Source organism: Chiloscyllium plagiosum, chromosome 23, assembly GCF_004010195.1.
Source record: "Chiloscyllium plagiosum isolate BGI_BamShark_2017 chromosome 23, ASM401019v2, whole genome shotgun sequence".
Lineage (NCBI taxonomy): Eukaryota > Metazoa > Chordata > Chondrichthyes > Orectolobiformes > Hemiscylliidae > Chiloscyllium > Chiloscyllium plagiosum.
The window spans coordinates 32,448,366-32,471,573 of record NC_057732.1 but is presented as its reverse complement, the minus strand read 5'-3'; the positions used below and the strand labels follow the sequence as shown (position 1 = coordinate 32,471,573).

The 23,208-nt window shown below is 39.1% G+C and overlaps 1 protein-coding gene across 1 annotated transcript in view; it reads left to right on the top strand.

The window, feature by feature from the left end:
• The window catches only part of reln (reelin), a 387,698-nt gene that overhangs the window by 149,719 nt on the left and 214,771 nt on the right, over positions 1 to 23,208 (top strand). The window contains exons 8-10 of the mRNA XM_043713852.1: positions 5,549 to 5,600; positions 12,290 to 12,383; positions 12,809 to 13,049. Coding sequence (XP_043569787.1) covers positions 5,549 to 5,600; positions 12,290 to 12,383; positions 12,809 to 13,049 — 387 coding nt within the window. The remainder of the gene's footprint in view (positions 1 to 5,548; positions 5,601 to 12,289; positions 12,384 to 12,808; positions 13,050 to 23,208) is intronic.

The following is a 23,208-nucleotide window of genomic DNA, read 5'->3' as shown; positions in this document are numbered from 1 at the left end:
GCGTGGTTGTTGGTTTGTGTGCCGTTATGAGTCCTAGGGGTCGCAGTAGTCTGGCTGTCAGTTCTGAGGTGCTCCTGATGTATGGTAGTGTGGCTCGTCCTTTTGGTTGTGGTATGTCCTCGTTCCGTGGTCTTTGCCTTAGGCATCAGTTGTTGAAGTTGCGCGGGTATCCGTTTTTGGCAAATATCTTGTATAGGTGTTCCTCTTCTTCTTTTTGCAGTTCTGGTGTACTGCAGTGTGTTGTGTTGAGACAACAACTCACCAGAACGAAGGACCCAATATCCAGCATGAGCAAAACCAATGTAATGTACAAAATCCCATGCAAGGATTGCACAAAACTCTACATAGGACAAACAGGAAGACAGCTAACAATCCGCATACATGAACATCAACTAGCCACGAAACGACACGACCAGCTATCCTTAGTAGCCGCACACGCAGACAACAAGCAACATGAATTCGACTGGGACAACACTACTATCATAGGGCAAGCCAGACAGAGAACAGCCAGGGAATTCCTAGAGGCATGGCATTCATCCACAAACTCCATCAACAAACATATCCACCTGGACCCAATATACCAACCACTACAGCGGACAGCTGAAACTGACAACTGGAAGCGGCAGGGACAGACCACTATAAACACCGGAGGAAACATCAAAGAAGCGCTTCACAGGAGGCTCCCAAGCACTGATGATGTCGCCTAGCCAGGGGACGAAGTGTATAACTGCAAATCATTAATGCATTCTCCCTTGGCTATTTCCAGTCATCGTGACAAACATAAAGAAAATCATTGTGTAAACATTGTCTTAGTGAAGATGAGACAATGAACAGACTGAAAATGTTATTTATTCCTCAAAATATTATCATGTTTGAGATTCTAACTAACCTGCTTTGTAGGATATGTCTGGTAGAAAACATTCAGTGCGGTATTAAAATACCTCCATTATTAGTAGCAAATTATATAAATAAAAACAGGATTGATCTCTGGATTCACCAAAGCGATAGTCATGAATGTGTGAATCATACTTAATTTATAGATAAGATCTGATTTTTCTAATTTTTAATTCAATGTTTGGATCCCAGACTATTTACTGTTAGGACATGTCCATTTAGATTCCCAGTAATCTGATTCTACCTCAAAAGATCTGTACTTTAACCCTTTCTTGAATAAAGAGCTTTGTCAATTCTTGGAGAAGAGGTAGTTGAAGTCTCCTACTATTTCGTAAAGTGACAGCCACATAAGTGTCTCAGGAAAGATTGAAATAAGATTGTAAAATCATATGATTTAAGCTGCTTTTTAAAGAAAATAGCTCATATTTTCATTTTTATACAAAAGAATGTACATAGTTCTGGTCAGCTCTTGATTATGGAGGCTCATTAATAAATTACTAAATGTGTGCCTCCATATCTTGGCTGTATTTACAGACCAAGGAGGTCTTTACATTGCCATACTCTGTGGCTGATTCTGAGGAAACTCTGTATCATCTGATGTACGCAGGAAGGACTAAATGGGAAGGGCAATTCCTTTAAATAAAACAAATTTCAGTTTATTTTTCAAAGCAGGAATAATGGTCAGTCATTCATATGTTTAATTGAATATGAGATGGAGTATTCTGTACTGAAAGGACTGACCGTCTTGGTATGCAAGTTGACACTTTTCTTTCAAATGTCTTAAAGTACTTCAACATGTGATATGAAAACAGATGTCAAAATTTGGATAGAACCAGCAACTCAAAACTGGGCAAACCTGAAGCATTTTGGGTCATTAGCAACAGAATTGTATTTAACTGTGATCTAGAACCTCATGACCTGGTACATTCCCTATGCAATCATTAGCATCAAGCTGGGGAATTGCCCTTGGTTCAATGAAGAGTGCAGGAGAGAATGCCAGAAGCAGCCCCAGACATACCTATAGATGAGGTGTCAACAAGACAACTTGCATGCCAAAAAAGGAAACCGCATGCGATAACAGAGCTAAGTGAACCTGCAACTAGTTGATCAGATCTAAGTTCTGTAGTCTTGTCACATGCAATCACCAATGATAGTGGACGATAAAACAACCAGAAGGAGGAGGAGGCTGTGATCCCTCTTTTTCAATGGTAAAGGAGCCTGACACATCATTGTAAAAGACAAGGCTGAAGTATTTTCATCAATCTTTAGCAAAAAGTGTCAAAATGGTTGATCCATTTCATAGATGTCAGTCTTCATTCAATTTGATTCATTTCAATTGATATTAAGAAACAGCTGAAGGCTTTGGGCTCTGATAATATTCCAGCAATAGCAGTGTTGATTTGTGCTCCAGAACCTCTCTAGTCAAGCTGTTCTGGTCCAGCTTCAGTACTGGTATTAATCCAGCAATATCCAAAATTGTTCATATATACCCTGTCTGCCAAAAGCAGACAAATCCAAACTGGCTAATTCCCAATCCATCAGTCTGCCCTCAATTATCAGCAATGTGCTGGAAAGGATCATTAACAGTGCTATTAACCGGCAATTGCTCAGTGGTAACTTGTTCACTGACACTCAGTTTGGGTCCTGCCAATATCATCAGCTCCTGAACTCATTACAGTTGGGCAAAACAAAGACAAAAAAATGCAATAGAAGAGGTCCAGAGGTGAGGTGAGAATGACTGCCCTTGATATCAAGCCAGCATTTGATCAAATGTGGCATTAAGGAGCCCTTGCAAAGCTGGAATCGATGGAATACAGAAGGCAAACCTCTCCACTGATTGGATTCCTACCTGGTACAAAGGAAGGTAGTTGTGGTTGTTGGAGACCAGTTGTCACCGCCCCAGGAAATCTCTACAGGAGTTCCTCTGGATAATGTCCGAGGCCCAACCATCTTCAACTGCTTCATCAATGACCTTTATAATGTTCAGCACCAGTTGGAGGCTAGAAATACTGCAACTCCTATTTTTGATTTACTGCTGATTGCTGAGATGAAATAAACAATACCAATGAGAATCCTGGGAAATGCGGTAAGGCCACCGTCACCTCATCCTGGGCTTGCCAACTGAAGGATAACCCTCTCCTATTGGGGGAGGCAGCAACCCCACTTATGGTAGTGTATAAGACAGAGAATCTTGTAATGGGAACATCTCTCTCTCTCTCTCTCTCTTCAGGCTCCACAATTGCAGCTTGAACTCCCACAGTCAGTAACAGCCTCTCCAAAATCTCTACGTGCCTGATCTTGCTGCTTCCTCCTTGTGGCCAGGACTTCCTGACCAGCAGCAAGAATGCTGGCTGAAGGAATGTGTGGAGTTTGTACATTCTCCCTGTGTCTGTGTGGGTTTTCTCTGGGTCTCTGGTTTCCTCATCCAGTCCAAAGACATGCAGGTTAGGTGGAATGGCCATGCTAAATTGCCCCACGGTATCCAGGGATATGCAGGCTAGGTGGATTAACCATGGGATTACAGGGTTACACAGATAGAGTTGGAGATTGGTCTGGGTGGGTTGCTCTTCGGAGGGTTGGTGTGAATTTGATGGGCTGAATGGCCTGTTTCCACACTGTAAGGAATCTATGATGGTTCTATGATATAAATTAGGAGCAGAACTATTGCCATTCGATCCCTTGACCCTGCTCTGTCATTCAGTAAGACCATGACTGATCTGTTTGCATTTCAAATTACACATTCCAACCTACTCTCGATAATGTCTGATTCCTGACACTAATTAAAATCTTACCTATTCTCAAAATATTCAAGGACACTGCCTTTTGAGGTAGGGAATTCCAAAATTGCATAACCCTCAATAAGAGAAAAAAGTCCCCTCAGCTTTGGCCTAAGAGGGTGACCCTTAAAACAGTGAACCCTATTTGTGAACTCATCCACAACAGGAAACATCCTTTCCATATGTAATTTGTCATGACCATTCAGGATTTTATATATTTCATTCAGATTGCTCCTCATTCTTTTAGACTACAGTGAAAACAAGCCCATTCAATGTAACTTTGCTTCATAAGACAACACACTCATACCAGAGACTGAGTAGATCCATTTTTTGAACATGAAAAGATCCTCAGCTGTTGAAACTGGGATATGTTCTCGGTGGTTTGGTGAAGTCCAAACCCACCTCTTGACCAACACTGAAACCGTTCCAAAGGAAAAAAATCAAAAAATGACTTTAGGAGAAGAGATGAGAAAAAGGTTAAAAAAAAGACAGGAAAGGAAAGTAGCAAAAGTCAAAATTGAGAACTCCAGTGGATTATAATGTCCATTTGTGGAGTAACAAGATGTGTTATAAAGAGAGAAATGTCTTTTTCTAATCCCACAGTATTGTGCCTCTAATGAGTTGCTCAAAACTCACCAATCTTTTTCCTCCTGTTAAGTTAGCTAGAACCATGTTAAGACTCTAATCTTGTCTTACAGAACTGTAAGGTCACTCTGCACAAGGTTGAAACCATACTCAAATGCTCAAGCTTGCTCATCATTAAAGATCTCCTCTCTCCAACAGCTGTTGACTATATCAAGTTAGATGGACTTGGGCAGCTGCAATCAAATTATGAATGGACACAGGATTTTGTGCACAAAATTTCCCTCACTGTTCCCATAGCACAGCTATTACAGAACAAAACAACAGCATTCGGAATATTGATGATCAATCAGTCATCAGCATTTCAGTACAATCTGGATTGTGAGTCATCCAATTTATCTGGTGAATGGCAGCTATTTCAAATGATAAGTGAAACGCATGCACAGCCTTTGGAGTGGATGGATGAAAAGCATCATGGATACACTGATTACATTGCTAACTAATTGACTATTAAGGCCTGGCTTAATTTTCCAGTTATACACAGTTCATGTCCCCAGCTGTCAGCAATAAGTCAAACTCCTTTGCTAATGATATTTCAACATTCAGTAACTATTTCTACAAATGCTGCTGCATTAATTTCTTCTTTAAATATTTAAACTCTCCTTTTGACTTTGTTTATGACTAGTGTTAACGAGGATTTTTCAACTGAAAAGTAAATTTAATTACTGTAACCCTAATGGTCAATCAGCAATTTTCCAGAAGAGACTTGGATTATACGATAAAGAAATATCAAAGTGAGCATAGTACACTTTGAGCTTGAATCTCAGAACATACAGAAATAATTGTTACCTTGTAAAGTACATACTGGCTTGGTTGAAGGAATTGGATCAATCCCAAATTTGACAGAAAGTTGAAAAATTTGGGTTTGAGGTAAAGAAAAGATGAAAAGTTCTGAAAACAGGATCTGGACGATAGAGTAGACCACAGGGACTGCATCCCTTTTTATGATTCCTACATCCCCCATTTGAAATTTGTTACAGGTTCACCTTCAGTCTTGAGTACAATTCTAATGGTTTGAGTTGGAGTTCTGATTCATACAAAGGACTTCTTTAATTAGCTCGATGTTGACACCACAAAGCGCCAAATTCCTCTTTGAAAGCTTAGCTACTTCCAGGGGATATGAGAAGGTTCCATTTGATGTGACATCAGCCAAAGAGCATTCTAATTCAATTTTTTTCAGCAGTTTAAATCAAGATATGTTATTTTGTAATTCCCTTGCTGTGTTTTTCTTGTAGACCACTGTTATGCTTAATACAACAACAGCATCTGTTCTTCAGTTCTCGATTGGTAAGTGATATTAATCTTTGCTTCACTTATCCCACCCAATCAACATTGAAATTAAAATCTTTGGGATGAAGTAGGAGCTTTCACTTCAAATAAAGCATACATATTGCAATTTGCTTAACCTATCGAAGACAAATTTAATGTTGTTTTAGGATATATTCCAGAGAGATAACAATTAAGTTCTTGTATTAATTATCTAACACACTTAAAGAATGAGAACTTGCATTTATGTAGCACCTCACAATGTGCAAACATTTTACATCCCATGAAAGATTAGTGAAGTGCATACACTGTTGTAATGCAGGAAACACGGCAGGTGGTTTATACAAAGCAAAGTCCCTTAATCCACAATTTGATGCTGATCACATTTGTTTTATAATGTTTATTAAGAGATAAATGTTGTTCAGCACACCTGAGAAGAAGTTCCTGTTCTTCAAAGCATATTTGGAGTATTAGCCAAGATTCTTGTGCTCAAATCCCTGGAGGTATGCATTCTGACTTATCGGTGAGAGTGATACCAACTGAACTACAGCTGACAGATATAAGTTATAAATGTTATTTGTGAAAATTTCTCATACTTGTAATAGCATTTTGTTTTAATCTTTTCCAAATCAAGTTTTTCTCAATTCAGAAGCAGTTTTACTTTACCATGATGTGGATCATTTAAAACACTTGAATGAAAGGCCATTTGCTCCTTGAGCCTGTTTCACATAATCTAGCTCAGCCTTGAAAATATTTAATAACCCTTTTCTGAAGCTCTTCTGATGTGGTTCAAGCTAGCCCAAGCAGGAAGAGTACCCAAGTCCAACTCAGTTCAAAGTATGGTATGGAAGCTAGACCACAAGGAGTTCACCTTCAGAGACAGTTGGCAGGTTTGATTCAAGACCAGGCCCAACAATTAAGTGGGGAGGATGACAGCAATGACAGATGATTGGTTGCAAAATGATCCCACCCATGAACTGAATGAGATCCAACAAAAATACATTATTTCCACAGATGAAACTAGATTATTTCACCATTTTTTTGCCAGGCCACTCTTTGATGTTTAATGGTGGAACACAGCACTACTATGGTGTATGCAAACATGGATGACACTAAAACACGACAGATATATGCCCAATGCATATTGCTGGCCTGAAATCAATGTTCTTCATGCCTCCCAATGTCAGGCTTCAGTAAATGGATCAGGGGTGCTCAGGAAGCAGCTGATTTCTAAAGTTATGGAGGCCATTTTGATGCTGTAGGAGGTGTGGAAAATGGTAGTGGGAGCAATAATTGCAAACTGCTTACATCACACTCAGTTTAAACAGGTTATATGACTACAAAAGACAATGAGAATGAGGAAGAACTAATGTGAAGCCAAAGACAAGACACTAGCACAGGGTTCAGAAGCCAGAGAAACATTATTGTTACAGCAAAGGAATATAAAATTCAATACTTCACAACCCAGTTCACACTTACATTGGGTGATGAACATATGAATGAATGTAATCACCTCCAGATACCCCTAATCTAATTCATCCCAAGTTTCAGTTTTGCTGGATGCCTGCTGGAGATGTGTTGAGAGGCAGGACCCTCAAAGAACTTGAAGGCATTGAAGTTTAAAACAGTGATTTTTTCATTTCACTTTTTCCACCTGTTTATTTACATTTACATTCTATTTAAGTGAAGAATCATGCCAAAGATTAATATAAGTACAACTTGTTGTTTCAACAGTTGTCATTCATTTACTGTGCAGTCCAGTGATGCAATAATTGATGTAAGGCTATATAAGAATAAAAATGCATTGCTCATTCACGTTAAGCTATTGGATTCAGTTTTATATGCTAAGTTGTTAATGCAAAAGCATAATTTTTTTTTGCTATGGTAAAAATGTTAAAGATACGTTAGTAAATTAAAGTGCTGCAGAAGGGTATTTTGTGATGGTAATAAATTGGGACATGTTATAATGGTTCTTTAACTCTTAATATGTTCATAGCTTTTAGGGACAGTGTCCAAACAAAATATTTTGAATATCAATTTCTCATGAATAAGATTGTATTTACTTGTATCACTGTTTTTTCTTGTGAAGAGCAGAGGAGCAAATTAGATATAATTTGGACTTGGTCCTTTATTCCAGCTGCAGTTCAAATTTCTAATGAGCTATAGCTTTAAATATAATTATTTGAAATGTGATCCATGTACAAAAGCAATGACTTGCCAATCTACAGGATGTCTTTTTATTAAGGTGTTTAATACTTGTAGAGCTGAGAGCTCTTTTTCATTTACTGTTTGTTTCCTTCAGGTGAATGATGTTGTTTGTAACAGTGGGGAAGACAGACAATTGTTTCTTTCTGTCTGGTAATGGAGTGCTCCTCTTCTGCTGATTGATGGGTTGCTCTGGAGATTAACCAAATAAAGCTTAATCTCACTTACTTGGAATGATTTTACAAATCCTTTCATGTTGATATTTTTAAGCTGTTTTTGTTTAAATTGGTTTTGCTTTCTGTGGAGTAGAGACTGGCAGCCAGGTTTGCGTTTCCCCACAGTTGTTGGGTAACCTGCTACTGTCACTCCAGCCTTGGGAGCCTGCCGTTGTCCTGGCTTCTCCTCAAAGATTGCCAGCTGGGTCCCAAAACTGGCCTGTATGGGTTCCCAATGCTATGATCAGACTCACAAACGAAAATTTGGCCCCTTCTTTCTGTTCAGACTTGATCCTGCTGTGCACCATTCTTTGATCAAAGGAAAGGTCTGTGATTTCCCACCTAGCCCTGCCCATTAGCTGATAGAAACTCTCTTTCCCAGTTGTTATGCATCACTTGAAACAGAGCTCTGTGCCTAACAAGTTAAATAGGAATTTCAGGTCTAAAATGAAATATTGTTTATGTGACAGTGATCATACCCTCAAACGCCAGAACCTCAATTTGACATTGAAGTCCAATCAAATAAGGGATTGTGTCCAAATATCTGAGAAAGGACAGGTTTCACACAAGCTGTTCTATCATCTACTCATAAAGGGAAAAATAACAAATGTTGTAAATTAAAAATAATACATAAAACATTTGTGTTCTTTGTAATATGCCATTGGGCTTACATCATCACAATGTATTTTATGTTTTAGGATGTGGTCATGAGCCATGACTACACAGCTCAAGCATTTCACCCCCTGGAACCTTGTTCAAGTGAGAACAGAACAATTTATCAAAAGAGCATTTGAAAAAAAAATAGAAACAGATAGTAATTTCAAAGTGTTGTGTCAAAGCATAAAGTTATAGTTCTTGCAGAAATCAGTTGCTGTCAGAAAGCTGTGGTGAATGTGTGTTTGGTTACATCTGAGACCACCATCACTTAATATTAATAGGAATTACAATAGTAAATAGACAATAGGTGCAGGGTTAGGCCATTCTGCCCTTCGAGCCAGCACCACCATTCATTATGATCATGGCTGATCATCCTCAATCAGTATCCTGTTCCTGCCTTATCCCCATAACCCTTGATTCCACTATCCTTAAGAGCTCTATCCAACTCTTTGAAAGTATCCAGAGACTTGGCCTCCACAACCTTCTGGGACAGAACATTCCATACACCCACCATTCTCTGGGTGAAGAAGTTTCTCCTCAACTCTGTTCTAAGTGGCCTACCCCTTATTTTTAAACTGTATCCTCTGGTTCGGGACTCATCCATCAGCGGAAACATGCTTCCTGCCTCCAGAGTGTCCAATCCTTTAATAATCTTATACGTCTCAATCAGATCCCCTCTCAGCCTTCTAAACTCAAGTGTATACAAGCCCAGTCCCTCCAATTTTTCAGCGTAAGATAGTCCCGCCATTCCAGGAATTGACCTCGTGAACCTACACTGCACTCCCTCAGTAGCCAGAATGTCTTTACTCAAATTTGGAGACCAAAACTGCGCACAATATTCCAGGTGCGGTCTCACTATGGCCCTGTACAGCTGCAGAAGGACCTCTTTGCTTCTACACTCAATTCCTCTTGTTATGAAGGCCAGCATGCCATTAGCTTTCTTCACTGCCTGCTGTACCTGCATGCTTGCTTTCATTGACTAATGTACAAGAACACCTAGATCTCGTTGTACTGCCCCTTTACCTAACTTGACTCCATTTAGGTAGTAATCTGCCTTCCTGTTCTTGCCACCAAAGTGGATAACACATTTATCCACATTAAACTGCATCTGCCATGCATCCGTCCACTCATCTAGCCTGTCCAGGTCACCCTGTATTCTCCTAACATCCTCCTCAAATTTCACCCTGCCACCCAGCTTTGTCACTCAGTCAATTTATCAAACAAGTTTATCAGAATGAAAACATTGAGAAAAATATCTTTTGTTCTAATGCTATTTGATATTTGTACTTTCTGCAAGTTTAACATTTAACATCAGTCACATCTTTGTTATAATGAGACTGATTTTAAAAGACCTACACAATGTGTTGTTAAAAAAAATCCTTAGCAGATTAATATGGTCTCAGCTGTCCATGCTCACATTGACAGGTTGCTATGTGATGTATGGAGACAGTGAGGTCTGCAAATGCTGGAGATCAGAGTTGAGAGTGTGTTGCTGGAAAAGCATAGCAGGTCAGGCAGCAACCGAGGAAGCAGGAAAATCGACATTTTTGGGCCGGAGCCTTTCGTCAGGAATGCCAAGCCCATCCTGATTAAGCGCTCCGGTATGAAATGTTGATTTTCCTGCTCCTCGGATGCTGTTTGACCTGCTGTGCTTTTCCAGCAACACACTCTCAACAATGCTATCTGATGTATAACTACTAAGAATTCCCAGCTAGACAGTTAAGTGGAGTACTGTGTGAAAATAAACTGAGGAGAATTTGATGAGGGGAGGAAGAAGGATGCATCATTGAACTGGTTTTGTACTAAATAGTAATAACAGAAAATTGAAAGTGGGTGGGGGATCTTCACATGTCTGAACATGGTCATCATTCCTTCATCAATGGTGGGACTGTCAAGATCAGAGCAAGCTCCAGAAGTAACATATACACTCAAGAAGTGAAGTCCAGACTTAGAGGGTTCTGATGAAAAGACATAGAGCCATAGAGTTATACAGCATGGAAACAGGCCCTTTGGCCCAACTTGTCCATGCTGACCAAGTTTCCCTAACTGAACTAGTCCTATTTACTGTGCTTGGCCCATATCTCTCTAAACCTTTCCTAAATAATTTCTCCAATCGATTCACAGAGAATATACATAGCTAAAGAATTAAGTAAATAACATTGACGTAAAAGTTAAGAGGAACATTCTGGGTGATGTACTGTAGTAGAATGAGAATGAATATAATGCAATTTTCATGTCTACCATGATGCAACAGTCATGTGCAAAAGACTTTGAAGAAAGGATGGATTAATCTATTGATTAGAGATGAACTAACGGAGGGTGTACATATTGTGTACATTAATGTAAATATGAGAGTTTGTATAGACCTACCATTCTTAGATAAGGGCAAACAATTACAGGCCACATATGACCAAGAAGAGGCAAGGGTAGCCATCTTTGCATTGTGCAGAATTAATGCCCCCCCCCTCCCCCCAGTCATAAGACCTGTGGCAATACAAATGTAATATCCTCCTGGATGAAGGTGGGGCCTAGTGAGTAGAGCTGGGAAAAAGACTAATGGGTCAAAATGGACAAGGAGCGAGATATGAAAGCTGGCAGTTTCAAGGCATTGAGATTAAGCTACTGAGGTCAAGATCTCAGGTCAAGACCTCCTATTTTCTACAGAGTGGGAAGAAGAATCAGGAATCACATCAGCCTTAGCCAAAAACTATTTCAGAAAGACCAGGGTGGAATCTTCTATCCATTTTAGTCATAGAAGTCCACAGTACAAAAAAAAGGCCCTTCAGTTTATTGAGTTTGCAAGGGTCAAAAACTAATCCCTAACTATTCTAATCCCATTTTCCAGTTCTTGTCTATTTTAGCATTGAAAGTACACATCTAAATACTTCTTAAAAATTATAAGGGTTTCTGCCTCTGCCACCCTTGCAGACAGTCCACCATTCATAACCAGCAGTTCAAAATGTTGCTCTTAACTTCCAGTCTGCAACATTTTGTTACAACTCATTGATGAAATGTATGGATTATTTTTAGGCTGCAGGAGTGCAAGGAGTCAGTTCTGATCTTCAAACACTGCTTCTGCTCAATCTGAATTAGAAAATTGTTCTTGTTCCTTGTACAATGTGTACATATTGTTTGATTCAACAGTAAAAAATCATCAACTAGGCATTACATCTGGTACAGTGAGAGATGCATGTTATGTTTCTACCCGTTCATGCACCAAAAATCAGGCTTCTATCCTGACAATACATTATTTATTACTCCCAATATGTGCAGTAGTTAGATCTATGTCCTGGCTGTTAAAACATCAATAATCATTTCTGAGGTGGGTGAACTGGTTTGCATTACCAGCGCCTAATATTTCTTCAAATTTATTCAGTTTTCCCTATTGGGGAAAGTGACAGATTACTTTCCAGGATTATGACTTATCATCTATACATCATTGATGTCAGATGAATCATACAAATTCCATATTTATATTTAACCTCAAATCCACCAATAATTTCATCATAAATCTAACACATGAAATTCTAAAGACTAACATGGGGAACGATCAAAGGTCACTGCTGTGATTACTGATGCCTACATCAGTATCTTTACGTGTTGCCACTTTATCCCTTCTGATCTGCCTTCCAGGGTCTGGTACATGTCGTTTCAGCTATACTGATCCTGGTATTATCGTCTCCTACAGCAAGAACACAGCTGATTGGATTGTTCTGGAGAAAATTAGGTTTGTACAAAAGAATGTTAATGGGAAGGGATTAGAAAGAAGGGACACATGGCAACATACGGTCCACTATTAAGCTCTCGTTCCTAAACCTTGATTTAATACATGAGTAATGTGGGAGTCCTTGCAAATGTTAAACATGTAATCACTAACCAAAGGGTCATGAATTGGTTCTTACAGCTAACTTGCTGAGTTGGGAAGATTCTTTGTATGTTTAACAGCTGCTAATAATACAAACAAGAAAGGAGGGAAATACTTGCATTATCTAATTTAATTGTTTTGCACAGTCATCAGACTGAGAGCTATGACTGAGAAATATGTAATCCATGAGAAGAGAATATGTGACGTTAAGCAGCATGTAAGACCTGGTGAAAGATAGCAAGAAAATTACACAAAAAATTTTAAAATTATATATTTTTTAATAACAGGGCTCCATCTAACACCAGCACTGTTATCCACATAATCTACCTTCCTCAAGATGCCAAAGGCGAAAATATAAAATTTAAATGGGAGCAAGAGCATCTTCATGGAAGTGACGTCTATGAGGCTTGTTGGGCCCTGGATAACATACTGATCATCAATGCTGCACACAAACAGATGCTTCTGGAAGATAATCTAGACCCAGTCGACACAGGCCATTGGCTTTTCTTTCCTGGAGCCACAGTAAAGGTTCGCTGCAGTTAATTCCATTATCATAGTCAGTTATTGTCTTGATTCTGATTCATAAGCTCTATACCTCTATGAGCAGTGATACCCAGTGACTAATCAGTTAAAATATGACAGTCATTAAAAGCCTTCTCTGTTGGAAGGGCACATTAATTTAAACCTGCTTGCAAATGACATTTAATGCCATTCTATACAGAATTTGTGTTGCAATTACGCCTTGGTCCGTCTGGCTATCAAATATGTCCTTCCGTCTGGCTGGGTTGAATGACATGTTCTTAATTTAGGAAATTTATGATGTTCACTTGTTCTGAAATGAAGGTGTTGAGGGCAGATTCCTCTCCATCTGTCACCAGCCATTTGCAATCTGCCATTTCCCAAACCCAATGCCTGCAATCCAACAGCAGTAATCCTAACAAAGTGTGAGGCCCAGCTGTCGGGAAATATCATCACAACAGTGAAGCCTCAGGGGAAAAAAAAAATCAAGAACCTATTTTGATATTAGTCTTTGATGTGCATCTAGCTGTGCAATAATAAATGTGACAGGAAACATTCTTAGGACATGAAGGTGAGGTCATTTAGACTTGTATGTGAAGGGAAGTCTTGAAATGGGAATTGTTTTAGCTCCACCTAACAACCTGCTTGCATTGGAAACAAGCCTCATGTTCTCTGCTCCCTGGTTATTTTGATTATTATTTCTGACACCAGTGTTGACATTATTTGCTTTAGCAAAATGCAGTTTAGAAGCATTCAAATTGAAAAATGTAAATTTTTTTCAAAGTCTGACAACATAGAAGATTCAACAGTATTAAAACTGCAAATGAGCTCCACCATTTTAACCACTCCTATGCATCTTTCCTACTTTTCAGAGTGAATTAAAATAATTTTGCATATTTTCACATACTTCAAACTCAGAGGAACTAAGATTTTTTAATTTTCAAAACTGTTTAAATTCAATATTTCTATGTTTTTTTCAAGTCTTATTTATAATATTGTTTTAAAGTTGTCAATGTATTTTAGCATACTAATGTTTTATTGTTTCATTGTATTGGTAAGTATATGAGCATCAGTAATGAATGATTATTAAGAATGCTGTCATCTGCTTCAAATAGCATTGTCTAGTAATTGGATACGGTGCAATCAAATTAATTTCATATCCTGTTTATGTATAAGATCTAGACTTATTGCCAGTTAAGAAGAGATTAAAAATGAGGTTTAGGTTGTAATAGGAATGCTAGAATTGTCTGCATCATTCCCTGATTAGGGAAGGGGAAAAATTAGTTGGGTATCACTGCTTTTGGTCAGCATCCAGTGATTGCCAGCTGGAAATGAATGTGTGAACATCTGGTGCTAACTAGATTAGGCTCAGCTATGGTACCTCTTAATGTTGAATAGGCTGCGGCACTCACTATGTGCAGATTGGACACTGGGGCAAAGTGGAGGAGATATTCTGATACCTGTGACAGACCTGTGGCAAATAAGATTCGTCAAGACAGAGAAGGGATAGTTGATTGTAAGAGGAAGTAAAGACATTGGAAAAATGTTCAGTTTCCCTGTTACTAACAAAACATTCCTTAAAATTCAAAACTATTATCCAAATCATAATAAATGCTGTTTGTTTATTTTTAAGACTAATGCCAAGAACATTCAAACCATACTTATATTTTAATAATTATAGATTAGTTTACAGTTAATTAACTTGCATTCAGTGTGCAGATCTTATCTCATCATTTTCAAGTTGGTTCAGGTTTTCAGGCCATAACATTCCATTTGAGCGTATAATTTAGCACTAGAGTTAGCTCAACACCACACAAATGCAGAAAAGTGAAATATTTAGCTCTTTCGACATCATATTAATTTTCCACCAATTGTCACTTTTTAGCAATATCTTCTGAGAAAGTTTTACCTTACAGTTGTAAGTTTAAGTAGAGAGAGGTACAACAAAGAATTTCAAATTTCTTCAATATATTTTTACTTGTTTGTTACAATATGCACCTGACCCAGGTTTACTTGACACATTCATCCAATCTAATTCAACTATTTTACAATGTTTTGACCTGGGTAAAGCATCCTTACTGTGGAAGGGAGAAGTTGGCTTTGTTCCAATCTGAAGGAATCAATCCCATATATAATCGATAAGTGGCATTGTATTCTTCTGTAAAGTACAGTGAATTGGAACTGTGTTTCAGCCACCCTTTTATTTTCTATAACATCCCCTACCAGCAAGCAAACTAACAGACAAAAGCAAAGTAGACTTGCCCTAACTGCCTAAGGAGCAGGAGAATCGACATTTCGGGCATGAGCCTGAAGAAGGGCTCATGCCCGAAACGTCGGTTCGAATCTTTCTACTGTCCCAATTTTCTCCCTTTACTTTCACACCTAATAGCAATGACTGCTGTATTCCACAATCCTGGAAATGCCAATAGCTTCAATGATGCACATAAGTCTTATTTTCATAAAAAATTTCTAAAATACATCCACAACCATTGTTTCGCATCACGATGAATAACAAATCACTTGATATCATTCTGAATTCTTCCCCAATATTTGTTGTTTACATACTACTGTAGAATTTAATTTGTAAAAATGCAGTATAATTGAATAGGTATTTTCATCTCTTAGCTGAGATTTTAAATATTGATGCTTCAAAGGGTACATGAAATGCATATTGCCCAACTTGGCATTAGGCTTGCGTAGACCATGAAACTACAACAACAGATTTGGTGTGCTTCATTTTAAATATGAAATAAAATATCCATAGATATCAATACTTTAATGTTTTAATATCTAAATAGTAAATATTTTATTTTCATTCAGAAGTAATCTTCTTCAAGGGTGTTCAGTTTAAATACCTGGAAAAATCTCCTTTTCAACCTCCTGATTCACCAATTGCAACCTAGTAACTGACCTGACTGGCAAAATCTCAGGTATGAATATTCCAGGGAATATCTGGACAACCCTCAAACACTTGGGGAGGGGTCACAATTGGAACACGAGGAATAGCCCAAACTGTAACCATCCAAGTCTAATTATTGCCCACAGACTGAAGTCCAACATCGGGAGATCCATTCCTGATGGCAATGTCACCATTCACACTGCATCAGCTGAAGCTGTTGAACGGATTGCTAACCTTGACATCAAGCTATAACTGTTTCCTTGGCCTTTTGAAGAAATAATGCCCTTTTCCTGAACTCTACTCAAGTCCTATCAAATCAAGCATTTGCTGATGCCCTGAAGCATGTGCTTTAGCAGTAATATCTCATAAAGATATTTTAAAAATAAAGCGCAGAATACCAAAAATGAAAATAAATAATGAAAGATTATATGGTGTAATAAAAATAACATGTTAAACAAGATGGAACTTTTGTTTTAATTTTTAAAAATCAGCATGATATTGCACAATTGGAAATAATTGGAGGAGAGCATGCACAGATGACAATCATCTTTGGGTCATTGATGTCCGTAAACATCTTGTTTATTGTTTCCCGAATTCTGTGCATCGTCTCTTAGCAATCTAATGTAGTTCAATTTATCACACAATGACTGCCCCTAAAATAGACATTTCTTAACTGTTTTGGAGTTTCAACCATTATATATCATCATCAGTATTTTCAGCCTGAGTCTCAATCATCAATTTCCGGTGATGTAGTGATAGTGTCATTGAACTAGTAATCAAGAGACCAGTTTATTCCTCTTGGGAAATAAGTTCAATTCTCACCAGGGCAGCTGGTGGAAATTAAATTCCATTAATAAATATGGTGACCATGAAATCATCTGGTTTGTTAATGTACTTTAAGCACAGAAATCTGACTTTCTTGCCCAGTCTGATTTAAATGTGACTCCAGACCCACAGCGCTATTGACTTTTAGCTGCCCCATGAATAGGCCAAGCAAACCACTCAGTTCAAAGGCAAATAGGAGTGGGCAAGAAATGCTGGTCTTACTAACAAGACCCACATCTCATGAAAGAATCAAGAAAATAGTCCTGACTGAATATTGCTGATGTTAATATTCTTATATTTAAATTTGTTCTTTAGCTAATACTTTGTAGAAAAAACATTTTCTGTGATGAGACTGTTATCCTAAAGATGACTTTCTGGAACAAATGTATCTCTTAGTTACATCATAATACTTGAACAAATATTTTATTTCTTGTCATACTTATAATTAGTTGCACCCAGGTATCTACTGTCCTCTCCGACCTGGCAGCTAATACTTATGCATCCAATGTGAAATTGATTCCACATACTGGACAATGACAGCTGTAACTCCAGATGCTGAGTGTGCATGTGGATTTAATGTCCAACAAAAAAATGGCATGATGGGTAACACACAGAATTAAAAATTAAATTGAATCGATTGCAGAGGTAAGTTCTGACCTGGCTAGAATTTGCATTTAATAATCTAAGGGCTCCAAAGTGAACTTTTGCAAAGGCAGAGTGACTACTAATATTGGAGTATGGTTAAATAAAATGGAAGAGATAGAATGTATAAAATAATTACTGGCCAGTCAGTCTAACCATGACAGAGAAATTATTGGAAAATATTCTGAAACAATACAAATTGTCATTTCGAGAGATACAGGTTAATCAGGATTGTCAGCATTGACCAAGAGAGCCCATCCATAATCCATTGAACTACCCCTGATGTTAAAAAAAGCCTGAGTACCTAAAAATGGCACTGGTCTCCTTGCCACACACAAATGTTTGATTGGAGTACTCTGCTCATTCATTGTTCCAAAGTGAAAATTGATTCCACTGAGACTGTTTTAGCTAAATAATGAACTTGAAAAATTACATCTAGTTGATTGTGGGTTGCAATTGGATTGGGAATTAGGAAAAAACAAATCAGACATACTTAATTAGGTTTGTTAGCATTTCAAACAAGCTCCAGAGAATTGAGGCTTTACTTTTTGTAATGTAACTCATGTACATTCCCACGTAGTAGTACACTTGTCATTATAAAAAAGAAATTTAAATAATTCCATTCAGTTAAAGTATGAACACGGAGCTATAAGTATTAAGATCATGATGAATCAGCATACAATGCATCGCAGAAGGACTTCACTTTACATTTTATGAGTGTTAATTCTTCCTATTGGCACTATGGGATTGACTCTGGATATAAAAATAGAAGAATGTTTTATTCCTCCAGACTGATATCTGCAAAAAACAACAATTCTTTGTATATTGTTCAAGGTTTTTTTATTTTAAATGAGAAGCCCACTGCAGCAGATATTTAATTAAAGCATAATGGGTTCATGCAATGATCAGCTCTGTTCCTACTTCATGCTGACTCAAAGGTATTTAGATTTTGATTGGAATTTAAATGTAGCCGAAAGGAATTAATCACAATCTACTTGCTGAGATATTTGTATCATTGATAATCACAGGTGAGGTGCTGCAAGACAGGAGATTGGCTAACATGGTACCACTATTTAAGAAAGGTTGTAAGGAAAAGCCAGGGAGCTATAGACCAGTGAGCCTGACGTTGATGATGCGCAAGTTGTTGGAGGGAATCCTGAGGGACAGGAGTTACACGCATTTGGAAAGGACTGATTAGGGATAGTCAGCATGGCTTTGTGCATGGGAAATCATGTCTCACAAACTTGATTGCATTTTTTTTAAGAAATAACAAAGAGGGTTGATGAGAGCAGAACGTTAGATGTGATTTATATGGACTTCAGTAAGACATTCAACAAGGTTCCCCATGGGAGACTTGTTAGCAAGGTTAAAGCTCGTGAAATACAGGGAGAACGAGCCATTTATAGAAGACAGAGAGTGGTGTTGGAGGGTTGCTTTTCAGACTGGAGGCCTGTGACCAGTAGAGTGCCACAAGGATTGGTGTTGGATCCACTAATTTTCGTCATTTATATAAATGGTTTGGATGTGAACATAGGAGGGATACTTAGTAAATTTGCAGATGGCACCAAAATTGGAGATGTAGTGGAAAGCGAAGAAGATTACCTCAGATTACAATGGGATCTTGATCAAATGCTGCCTCACAGCGCCTGAGACCCGGGTTCAATTCCCGCCTCAGGCGACTGACTGTGTGGTGTTTGCACGTTCTCTCCGTGTCTGCGTGGGTTTCCTCCGGGTGCTCCGGTTTCCTCCCACAGTCCAAAGATGTGCAGGTCAGGTGAATTGGCCATGCTAAATTGCCTGTAGCGTTAGGTAAGGGGTAAATGTAGGGGTATGGGTAGGTTGCGCTTCGGCGGGTCGGTGTGGACTTGTTGGGCCGAAGGGCCTGTTTCCACACTGTAATGTAATGTAATCTAATCTAATCAAATGGGCCACTGGTCTGAGGACTGGCAGATGGAGTTTAGATAAATGTGAGGTGTTGCATTTTGGAAAAGTAAATCTTAGAAGGACTTATACACTTAATGGTAAGGTGCTAGGATAGTGAAGAAGGCATTTGGTATGCTTTTCTTTATTGGTCAGAGTATAGGAGTTGGGAGGTCATGTTGCGGCTGTACAGGACATTGGTTAGGCCACTTTTGAAATATTGCATGCAATTCTCGTCTCCTTCCTATTGGAAGCATGTTGTGAAACTTGAATGGGTTCAGAAAAGACTTACAAGGATGTTGCCAAGTTTGGAGGATTTGAGCTATAGAGAGAGGCTGAATAGACTGGGTCTGTTTTCGCTGGAGCGTCGGAGGCTGACGGTGACCTTATAGAGGTTTATAAAATCATGAGGTGCATGAATAGGATAATTAGACAAGGTCTTTGCCCTGGGGTGGGGGAGTCCAGAACTAGACGGCATAGGTTTAGGGTGACAGTGGAACGATATAAAAGGGGCTAAGGGGCAACTTCTTCATGCAGTGGATGGTGCATGTATGGAATGAGCTGCCAGAGGAAGTGGTGGAGACTGGTACAATTGAAACATTTAAAAGACATTTGAATGGGTATATGAATAGGAAGGTTTTAGAGGGATGTGGGCCAGGTGCTGGCAAATGGGACTAGATTAGGTGAGGATATCTAAGAGACAGTAAGGTCTGCAGATGCTGGAGATCAGAGTTGAGAGTGTATTGCTGGAAACACACAGCAGGTCAGGCAGTATCCAAGGAGCAGGAAAATTGACGTTTCGGGCCGGAGCCCTTCATCAGGAGAGAGGCCAGGCAGAAGAGAGGACTTGGGGAGTACGGTGAGAGATGGACTCACAGATCTTTGTAGAGAGAGGAGGAGAACTTCTTCAAGGTAGGCATCATTGGAAGAGGCTTTGCAGCAAGGTTAAAATTAATTAGGAGACAGTGGGGTCTGCAGATGCTAGAGATCAGAGTTGAGAGTGTGTTGCTGGAAAAGCACAACAGGTCAAGCAGCATCCGAGGGGCAGGACAATCGACGTTTCAGATGATGGGCTCTGACCCAAACCATCGATTTTTCTGATCCTTGGGTGCTGCCTGATCTGCTGTGCTTTTCCAGCAACACACTCTCAACTAGGTTAGGATATCTGATCAGCATGGACAAGATTAGATTACTTACAGAGTGGAAATAGGCCCTTCGGCCCAACAAGTCCACACCGCCCCACCGAAGCACAACCCACCCATACCCCTACATTTACCCCTTATCTAACACTACGGGCAATTTAGCATGGCCAATTCACCTGACCTGCATATGTTTGGACTGTGGGAGGAAACCGGAGCACTCGGAGGAAACCCACGCAGACACGGGAAGAACGTGCAAACTCCACACAGTCAGTCGCCTGAGGCGGGAATTGAACCCGGGTCTCTGGCTTTGTGAGGCAGCAGTGCTAACCACTGTGCCACCGTGCCGCCCACAAGTTGGACCGAAGGTCTGTTTCTGTGTTATACATCTCCTCAACTCTATAACTAAGACTTAAGTGGAATCAGAAAGTAGACAAATGCTGACACAAAACACCATTGGCTGAACCTTGTGTTTTTTTGGCCACGCCTGAGTTGCATTGTGTTTTGTTCAGGCTGTTGTTGCTCTAAGGCAGGTTATCTCACTGTACTTTACCATAACACATAGGAGAAGAGGTGGGCCACTTAGCCCATCAAATCAGTTCTGCCATTCAATGGGATCATGGCTGATCTAATAATCCTCAACTCCACTTTGCTGCCTTTTCCCTGTAACCTTTGATTCCCTTACTAATTAAAGATCTGCCATCGCAGCCTTGAATATGCGTAACGACCCAGTCTCAACAGTGCTCTGTTGTTAAAAAAACATTCAACAGATTAATGGCTGTCTGAGAGAAAAAAAAAATTCTTCCTCATCTCTGTCCTAAATATAAAACCCCTTACTCTGAGGTTATGCCTTCTGGTCCTAGATTCCCACACCAGGAGAAATAACCTTTCTGCATCTGTCCTGTCAAGTCTCCTAAGAATCGTATATGTTTCAATAAAGTCATCTCACATTCTTTCATTTTCCAACGAGTACAGGCCCAATCAACCCGACTCTCCTTGTAAGACAGTCCCTTCATACCTGGTGTCAACCTAGTGAACATACTCTGGACTGTCTCCAATGCCAACATATCTTTCCTTTGATAAGGGGCTAAAAACTGTTCATAGTATTCCAACTGTATTCTGACCAGTGCCTTGTATAATTTTAGCAAAGCCTCTCTACTTTTAGACTCCATTCCTTTTGAAGTAAAATCCAACATCTGTTTGATTTCCTTATTATCCACTAAATTTGGATGATAGCTTTTTGTAATTCATGAATTAGGACTCCTAAATTCCTATGTTCCATAGATTTCCCAATTTAAATTATTTTCAGTTTCTCTATTCTTCCTGCTAAAGTGGATATCTTCATATTTCCTCATATTCCATTTGCCAAATTTTTGCCCACCCACTTAACCTGCGTATACCCCTCATCAGACTTTTTATGTTGTCATCTCCACTAGCCTTCCAATCTATTGTGTCATCTGCAAACTTCTCTATAGTACATGCCCTTGCCTCATTCACATCATTAATATATATTGTAAATAATTGTTGCCCAGAACTGATTCCTGTGGCACTCTACTGGTTACAGGTTGCCATCCTGAAAATGTCCCTCTTATTCCAATTCTCTGTAGGTTAGCCAAACCTTTATCTGTGCTGTATACAATCTTCAACACAATGGTTCTTGTCTTATTAAGTAGACTAATGTGTGGTATCTTATCAAACACCTTCAAAAATCTAAATATATTACACCCAATGCTTCTGTGTTATCGATCTTGCATTTTACCTCCCTGAAAGAATTCTAGTAAATTTCTCAGACATGATTTCTCTTAATCAAGCTGACTCTGCTTGATCATATTATGCATTTCTAAATGTTTTGCTATTACATACTTTATAATAGCCAATAAGATTTTCCCAATAACAGTCATTAAGCTAGTTGGCTTATAGTAACCTTTTTTCATTTGTTTCCCTTTTTAAATAAATGTAGTACATTGGCAGTTTTCCACACATCTTGTACTTCTCCAGAATCTAAGGATTCCAGGAAAATTACTACCAGAGAACCCACTATCATTGCAACAAACTTGCCTCATTAAACACCTACCTCTCCCATGACGTATCTTAAGTTCGATTTCTGCCCGACTTTTCCATGCACCCTTCCCAAACAACTCTCCACTTGACAGATATCCATCAAAACACGCGGGTCACTTGTACCCACGTAATCTTTGAAAGCCCATTGTGCACCTGGACAAGCACTGTCAGTTCAGAACTGCCATGCATGTTTGCTGACATAGGCCCCAGACGTGGCAGATCGTGAGAAGTCACTGCTTTGCTCTATGACCATGGACTTGGAGGCCCTGCTGGATAGGGTGATGCCAATGTGGAGTTCCCTCCAAACCCCCAGGATAGTAGTCATGACACCAGACCATGCCACCAGACCTTCTCCCCTCTTCCAGAGTAATTGTCACCATCTCTTCTCTCATACCTCACCCTCAATCTGCCTCTGTATCCACCTTCTATGCTTTACCATTTTCACCATTGCCTGCAACATCTTCCCCATTTGCTGTTTTTTTTTATTCATTCGTGGGATGAAGATGTCACTGGATAGGCCAGCATTTGTTACCCATTCCTAAATGCCCAGAGGGCAGTTAAGAGTCAATTACACTGCTATGGTTCTGGAGTCACATATAGACCAGTCCAGGTAAGTTTCATGACAGTTTCCTTCCCTAAAGGACATTCGTGAACCAGATGGGTTTTTCCAACAATTAATAAT